The following is an 8,992-nucleotide window of genomic DNA, read 5'->3' on the forward strand; positions in this document are numbered from 1 at the left end:
ATTAAGATTATCAATTAAAGTTTTAAATAATTTCACTGTAGTTGGACAATAACTACGTTAGCACTGATAACTGATAGCTATAAGCACTTCATCAAATTCAGAATTGATTACAAAAGGATACTTTATTTTTCGAAAAAGATTATTTTTAATAAGAACTAATTTTAAAAGTATCAAATCACAATAACTTTTAACACATTTGTTTGGTCAAATTATGTTAACTTATGTGTGATTTCGAAAAATAAAAAATAATTTTTTTTTTGAAACACTTTAAAAAACGGACTTAAAAAATTCTCAATTAATGAAAAGAATGCCCTAACTCTCAATCCATTAAAAAGTTCTCTTATCCATAAGTGAATTTATTTCCATAATTTAAGTTTGACCTGAGTTCATTTTCATATTTTTCAAGATATCCTATTTACATGTTTTATTTCTAAATTGTGTTGTGCTAATGATGGCACACCTATATAAATACATGACATCCCACAATGAAGTCCATGAATAACTTAAAACACAGGAAATATTTGAACTGATTAGGATCCCTCAGATGATCCGACGATGCAGGTTAGTATAATTAATTAATACAAAAAAGTTAGCTTACCGTCCTCGAAGTATACTGGACATCCTAACTAATGTTTAGCAACTCTAAGTAAAAAAAAAATCAAATTAGTATTAACCGTACATACTAGCCAGTAGGTGCACAAAACTGAATATGCTCCAGTTTTCGAATTGCCTACAGTCCTAAATTGTCTCACAGGCCTCTGTACTCCCGCCCACACTTCTGAGAAGGGGTGCCTCTATATAAAAAGTGAGAGTGATCTACACGCAACATACATCGTTGTGGTTCCCGCGTGTGTGGTGCATTTTATTTTAATTTATTTTTAAAATAGATTCATTATAGTGTCGTGAAATGTTACGTCAGTGCATTACGCTTGCGGTTTTGGGGTGTGCTTTCGCGACTCCTATAGCTCAATACCAACATCAGCAACAGGTTAGTGAAAGCACCTTTTTTTTAAATGGGTTCTTTAAAGTGTCCTGATTTGATATTGCCTGACGGATGCGGTTTGTAAAAGGACCTTTTTAATATTTTAGATTGCAGTCTCGACTTGATCCGTGTTAAATTACAAACCAAGTTTAATCTCAGGCTCTACTAGACTGCTTTCCATTAAAGTGCTACCTTAGTTTCTGAAACGCTCATAATTTATCATATTAGCGATTTTGAATTTCTTACAAATTTGATTACTAAAAGGACGACTATAGAATAACGTAATAATTTACATTTGCGTGAAAATTGTCGTTTTGATTTGTCAATTCCTACTCCCCCTTTGTGGGGTTGAGTATACGCTTTTACGAGGTAATTGTGGACGTACCAATGCATACATTTAAAAAATGTGTAAAAACACATCTAACACATAATACAAATACATTTGATGAATTTCTTAATGACAATGTAGATTGGAAGCAGCCAGCTTGGCTCTCATCTCCCGCAAGATAGAAAAATGATTGTAAATGTTAATGTTGGAAAAGAGCAACTATTGAGTTTCTTGCCGGCTCTTCTCGGTAGAATCTGCTTTCCGAACCGGTAGTAGAGTCACTACTAACGGACTGAATCCTACTTGAAATATATGAATTTTGATTTGGATTTAATTTTTATCAACGTAATACGATAACTGATGATATTATTACGACGTTTGCAACTCTGATAGTTTTTAAAGTTCGTTAATTATCCTTTCAGAATCAGGGGACTGGCTAACTTATGCTATCTCGAACACTTATCGTGCATTTCTCTTAATAGTCAATCCAGTAATTTATTAGTTTGTTGCGTGATGAAAGATTAAAAGTGCGCACAAAAAAATAACTAATTATTATGTACGAAAAAATTAAGTTATTACTAACGACCTAAGTCACGTTTTACCGGTTCTTTTGGGTATGTTAAAGTATTGTTGTGTCTTGGTGTTGATCCGCGATTTTTATTATTTGATTTATTTTCCGGAAGTATTTTTAAATCATGATTTAAAAAGTAAGTTTTTACTAAAACTTTTTAGATTCTTTTTGCTGAGTTAATTGACGCATTCTAAAGAAGAAATTAAGTAGATTTTACTAAGTGCACTCAGAATCTGCCTGCCGCTTCGGTGATAGAGTTACTATAAAAGAGATATAATAGCAAAATTTTCAAAAAAGCTCACTGAATTAATTATTTCTGTGTCTTTTACGTTTGTTATAAGTCGGTTACCATACACTTCCCAACGAATAAATGTATTTTTCTATGATTTTAATGTCACCCACGTGCGTGTGAGTAAATTACGTTCAACATGACTGCTCTGGTACATTATTACATTATAAGTCAATGACCTAGAATGCATTTATCGCAAGTTTGAATCTTTGCGTTATTGCTAGTGTTTATGTATAAGGCAGATTAACTGCCTCGTTGGTCAATTGGTTAGCATGTTTAACTATGAATCACGGGGTCCTGTGTTTGAATCCCGGTTCGTGCCAATTAATGTAAGTTATGGTGTCTTTTCTATTAGTAGTTGGCGGTGACAGCCCCCGTGACTCTGAGGGCACGTAAAGCCGTCGGTCACGCTCACTAAATTGTAGTAATAGTCGTTAAATCTCACCATCCCGCATTGGAGGAGCTTGGTGGGTCTATGCTCTGAAACAGTCTTTCTATACAAAGTTGCCTAACAAATTCGCGCCCCTCTCCCTCCTCTCCCCCGTATCAGCCCCTCAGGTGGATATCAGCAAGTGTCCTTCCTAATAAGAAAAAAAGAAAAGATAAATTTCAGTCCGGTAGGAGACTCGAGGCGTTACAGAAATACTGTAACGGTGTTTAAATCGTTATCACTTATCTGAAAGTTGGATTTAAAAGTGAAATTATTCTCTTGGTAATGATGTTATTAAGTTAGCGTAATTAACATTACCTGTAAAGATAATACCTAGAGTTGTTATGATCGAGTTCCGTCAAGCGCGAGTGACATTACTGCACAATTATATAATTTCCCAGCTAAACCACCACGGTTTGCTGTGACACAGTCTGACATAATTTCCCGTTTCCGCGGAAAATGAGAATAATGTTTTATAGAAATAAAAATGTATTGCTGTTCGTTAGTCTCGCATTAACTTAATATTAGTGGAAATTTAGGAAAAGGAAAAACATTGAGGAAAATAGTAAAAACGTCAGTAATAAATATAGTTCTTAGTTCTAAACGGCTGGACCGATTTGAATGAATTATTCGGTATGCGTTTGGGTGGCACCCTGGATGGTTTAGATTCACAAATCAGCCCGACAGATGGCGCTGGGGTCCGCTAGTATTATATAAAAATGCAATGTCGCGTTAAAATTTGAAGTCAAACTGTTCCTTAACACACGGATTAGTTTAGTACTGATATTTTTGATTTAAAAATATAAATATTTGTGCTAGATACCTACTCATTTTCAGCAGTCCTGGCTCTTTGGTATTGAAGTGGCAGATAAGCAAAAAGAATGGCTATTATTCAAAATATTTATCATCAGTTGAATGTTATGTAATGTCCCACTACTAGTACGGGCGTCCTCTCGCCAAGAAGAGAAGCACATAGAGCTAAAACCTTTCAAACTGCTCCAATGTCAGGAGACTGGATTTTATCACATGCTATTGTGTTTTCACCTAAATCAACCCTCTTGTTACTCTATTAAAATAGATTTTGATCAGTATTACAACGAATGAACCCCCAGGTTAATGAGAATTTAAGCAGACACGTGTTTTGCTTAATTTATCAAATAATCATGAAAGAAGATGCCAAAAAGTTGGAAACACAGACAGAAATTTAGATAAGTACTGAGGCGGTTTTCTTTCTATGACACTGAAACCTTTGCATATTCTAACCATTATAAGTCACGTTAAAATTACCATTTTTACATAACACCTGGGCAGTTCGTTGCATGTATGCAACAGTAGGTTCTTAACTACTAGGTAGTTTCAAATTGGTTCGTCAATGTTCATTTCGTGTCCATTTGCATAACATATGTGTTACATTTAAAAAGCAGCTCAAAGCGACGTAACCGGTCGCATTGTTACAGTTACGTCATTGTAACCCAGAATTGGGTTGCACATTAACCTGATAATTGGCAGTTTCGTTTTTATATTGATGTTTTCGGTTCAGGTCGGCGCGGCGTGGGTTAATTTTATTGTGAAAGTCTTTACATGTCCTTAATAATTGATATTGTCCTCCGAGTTATCTATACTTATATTAATACGTGAAGATAAACTTTGTACCCCTTTTTCGAAAATTACGAGGACGGAAGAGAATGAAATTTCCTACACTTACAATTTAGTTGCGGACCCTCGTGACTGTGTCCGCTTTAAGTCAATCTTAAGAGATTAACATATGCTGTCGCGGACTTTTTCTTAGAATTTTTAAAGGAGAACGACGTTGTGTTCGTTTAAACTGCTATCCAAAACTGAAAGAATTTTTCAAAACGGACCCCGGTTCCTGACATAATCGCGTTCAAGTAAACAAACAAACAAGCTCTTCAGCTTTATAAAGTATAACTTATAGAGACCACAGAACTATGCATAATAATACATTTAATCAATAAAAAAAAACACACGAAATCGAAGGAGTTCCCCGTTTAAGTGACCTGCCTTGCCAGCCTGTATTGGATAGTTAACAGGTTAAATATGATGCTGATGTTGGAGATTCAAGCTTGGATTCCTTTGATAGGCCTTTGCTACTAATTCATATTAAAGAAATTTGACAAAAAAAAAAAAAAAACTACGTTAATACATGATATAAGAATTACTCAGAAAAGGGCATCTCATAAAACAGTGTGATGTAGAGTTAATTTCATGACTGTAACATGCGAAACGTAATTAGGAAGATACTAAACTATTTTTAAAACGAACGTAATACCTCGATATTCGTAAACAAGAATACCACCTTCAGAAGACCAACGTGACAAAGCCATTATTGCCAAGAGCATGAATAATTTTAATAGAATAAATTATCTTTCCTTACTTTCAGCAGGATGAAGGCATTCCTCCACATCTACTGAGACAATACATCGGCGGAGGTCAGACTCAAGCGCAGCATATACCTCGACCTGCTCCTCAGCCTACACCAGCGCCCGCAAGACTTGTAAGTTAAAATTAAGTTAATAAGATTTCCTTTCTCTCCATCTGAAAGCTATACGTCTACCACATGTACGAGATTATTTCTGCTGCTAGCTTGAAATTGTGGTCCATAGTACTATGAAAATTAAGCTTAATTTGCTATACCTACTCCGCTAACAGCAGGAGAATCTGTATGGTGTAATTTATATTTTCTTCAATCCGTGTACTCCACACCAAACAGATCCTCGGCAATGTACCCTCTACTAACGTTTTGCTCCGAAACCGGAGCCATGGTACCATACCCCATGTAGGTTTTTGAGCTGTGTGACAAAAGGACAAATAGGCTAACAGACGAATGTAATTTAATAACGACAAAGTAACCTATGTCTTCTCTTAACTTGCTTAAAAATAAGCTTACTTCATTTGACGATATTAAAAAATTTCCTACCTGTTTTGAAGTGCTTGAGACATACCTTTTCCACTTGTCATAGAAAATAATATGCCGTTGTAACCAATTAATCATGGCAGAAAGGAAAATAAAAAATAGACCAGTCCAGTTTGAGTTAATGTTGCGCTCTTTAAAAGGGTCGTTAGATTACGAAAATAAATCTGAAACCTTTTATTTTATGTATCACACGCACAAGAGAATTTAAATAATTCGAAATTCAAATATCTGATTCAGTAAAGAAAAATTTTCTAATAATGTTTTTTTTTATTCAGCCTTACAATGTTCAAGAAGAACAGTACCAGCCCAGACCTCAGTACCAGCCGCAGCCACAGCCGCAACCTCAACAGCAATACAGGCCCCAGCCACAGCGTGAGCCTGAAGACTATGATGTAAGTCATCACCACTAAGCAAAGCTTTTTAAATTTTAATAAAATTGAAGTTGATAATAAATTAGCAGACAGTATTTATCCGTAAACATTTAACATCGTTTAACAGTTATAGCCTTAAATCAGTACCCTGTGCTATACCACTCATGTTTTATAATATTATAAAAAAAACTCAACTAAAAAATATTTGAAAGTAATCAGCAATCCGCTTTCATCTGCAACACACCGAATAATTATACATTCTGTGTAGATTGTAATATGTAAATAAAAATTTGTTTCTTGCAATAGGTAGTCTACTCTGCTGTCGAAATCAATTGTAAACTCAAGTTCAACCAGATAAGCTTGACGTTTCAAAAGTTGTGTGTAAAGCAATTTAATTTCTGTTTATTTTATAACCAGTAAATTTTAAAGATGATCAAAGTATTCCAAATATGAAATTCTATTAATAAATAGTACTATATACTCCAAATACAGAGCGTTAAAGTTTAAATCCTTTTAATGGCGAATACTTAATTTTATCTCCCAAGCGCAACTAAGTTGTCGTAAGTGCCTAGAAAGCTCCGTTACATAAAATAATCAATGCCAAATACAGTATGATTGATATATTAAATCTGAAATAAATAATCAGGATTCTAAGTAGTTACGTTATCAACATGTACGTAAGCTTAAAACAGAAATAGGAATGGTGCTTATGTGGCAGATTGCATTCCTAATTTAAACCAATATTGTAAGACTCGAAGAATCTTTATTTTCTGTTTAAGTAAACTAAGCTGCTTTCACAACGTTCATTAGACATTTCCGTATAATAATACTGTTGGGTATATCAAATACGTGCGGATCAGTTATCGTGGTAGGATCGTTCGCCACCACGAGTATAACTTTCACTCCAAACTGGATTGTCTCGTTCGTATAACTACGTTTGATAGGCCAATTGGACCACTTGTACGAGAAATAGAATGTCCGCTTTTATATCTACTAAGCACTTAAGTGGTATATGCAACCTGATGCAAGGAAGTAGTTTACTTTAGTTGGACATAAGGAAAATATGGGCTTATCTAATTAAATGACGGAAATCTGTTTATAAGGTATTAGAAAAGTAGGTCCATTAATTTAAAGTAGTTTGATACATTAATAAAAAGGAAAGTTTATTTCTGTAATGAATATCCTCGAGCCTCCAGCCTCTATATATGCTTTGATGTAAACCAACTTTACTGTTTACTTAGTTTATGTAATAAATACTTCGTTTGGCAGAAGACGAAAAGTTTGGTTTTTGGCTACAATACTATTTTCTTACTAAGCCAGTCATGGTAGTATATCATTTGTTTTTCTTCGCAGCCTCATCCTTCCTACCAGTTTGGTTTCGATGTGAGCGATGACCAGTTCACCAACTACCAGAACCGCAAAGAGCAAAGAGATGGTGATGTCATCAAGGGATCATACTCAGTCGTAGACAGTGACGGTTTTATTAGGACTGTAACTTACACTGCTGATCCTAAAGAAGGCTTCAAGGCTGAGGTAAGAACACTTAACTCTTAACCTAATACTTGAATTAGAAGCTGATAATCAGAACATCTTAATACTTTAAATATACGTGATGAGCAAACTTACTACCAAGAACAGATAACGAAGAGTTTAATTTTAAAAGTTATGAGTGACTTCATTTTTTATTAATAAACCAACGGAAAATATATTTTTCTAAGGAAATAATAATTACAAACTAAAATTAATATTTATAATAAATATAAGCCGTCTAACTGTTGACTTATGGGCATGGTACCCAAAATGCTGGCGCTATTGCCCCTTTAAATTGCTAGACTTAGCCGTTGGACTTGATAAGCGCCAGCTCTTAAGAGAGTTATTAAAGTTTCTAGCTAAGTTACTAACTTTAATTCAGAAATTACAGATCTCTCACAGACAGTGATATTATGTGCGTTAATTTATATCTGGCGAGTTACATTTTACATCTCGCTTCGTTAATTTGAAGAAATTCGTAATTTAAGAATCTAATTGTAAATATTTACTTCTAGGTTTCCCGTCAACCCACCGACATCGTAGTCAAATTCCCGACCCCAAAACCTCAACTTGCTCAGCCCCAGATTCCTCAGCAACAGCAGGCGCACCAGCCTCAACTTCAACAACAGCAAAGACCACAACAAGCGAACCCACAATACTACCGCTACGAATAATTAAATTATTGATATACTAAGGTCAAATACAGTAGAAATCCGAGTAACCACATTTGTTACATACATTTTTAGCAGCAAAACTCTGATCTTATTCTAATGTCATATATTGGGATTCATTTATACTTACTGTTTATAAAAAGTAAATCTGTGAAAAACAAAGTTTAGAGCAGAATAGCAATGCCAGGACGGCATGAACACATGCTTACTATTCTTTTAATAATATATTTTGTATTTTTTAAATATATTGTATTTATGTATTTATAGACAACCACGACTTTTTATACTATGATATTATGTAGAGCTTGTTAGATTTTTGACACCGTTAAAATTAAAACAATAGAGTTACGTTCTTTGTTCACGACGCGCCGTGTCGATCAGCACTACCATTAATAATATTTATTAAAAGTTATTTCTAGAAAGTGAAGATAATCCTTCAATATTATTATTTCTATTTCCGTTTTATTTTGTACCCTCTATTATCAGGATTTTAGATTATTACTGCGGCTAATCGGATTTTTACTGTATTTTTATGACTGGTGTTCCACAGGGCACCGTTTTAGGGCCATAAGTGTTCCTTCTATATCCTTAACTTACTGGTTAAATTATGTCGAAACCAATGTTTTCATCTATACTTATATGTTTCTACGATTTAAGTCATAAGTGTGTTAAAGATGTATTTTTTCTGATGTTACTTACTTACTTATTTACTCGTACTATGGTGAAGTTGCTAAAATCGTAGATATTTATAATAAATAGATAAACTTGTATTATTAAATTAAACGTAGTTGTTTAGTGTAGAAATCTAATTGTGAACTATTAGGATAGGATTTTAAAATCTAAGTCCCACTGAATGAATAAATTTTTTTTATTATATTTTACCAG

General features: G+C 34.1%; 1 protein-coding gene across 1 annotated transcript; it reads left to right on the top strand.

Annotated features, from left to right (window-relative positions):
• The first annotated feature begins 907 nt into the window (after positions 1–907).
• On the top strand, positions 908–8,110 carry LOC120626060 (cuticle protein 19.8). The gene is made up of 5 exons (XM_039893342.1): positions 908–988; positions 5,002–5,115; positions 5,811–5,927; positions 7,260–7,439; positions 7,952–8,110. The coding sequence occupies exons 1-5, from the start codon at positions 908–910 to the stop codon at positions 8,108–8,110; spliced, it is 651 nt and encodes a 216-aa protein (XP_039749276.1).
• The last annotated feature ends 882 nt before the right edge of the window (positions 8,111–8,992 follow it).

The sequence above is a fragment of the Pararge aegeria genome, chromosome 8, assembly GCF_905163445.1.
Source record: "Pararge aegeria chromosome 8, ilParAegt1.1, whole genome shotgun sequence".
Taxonomy (NCBI): Eukaryota; Metazoa; Arthropoda; class Insecta; order Lepidoptera; family Nymphalidae; genus Pararge; species Pararge aegeria.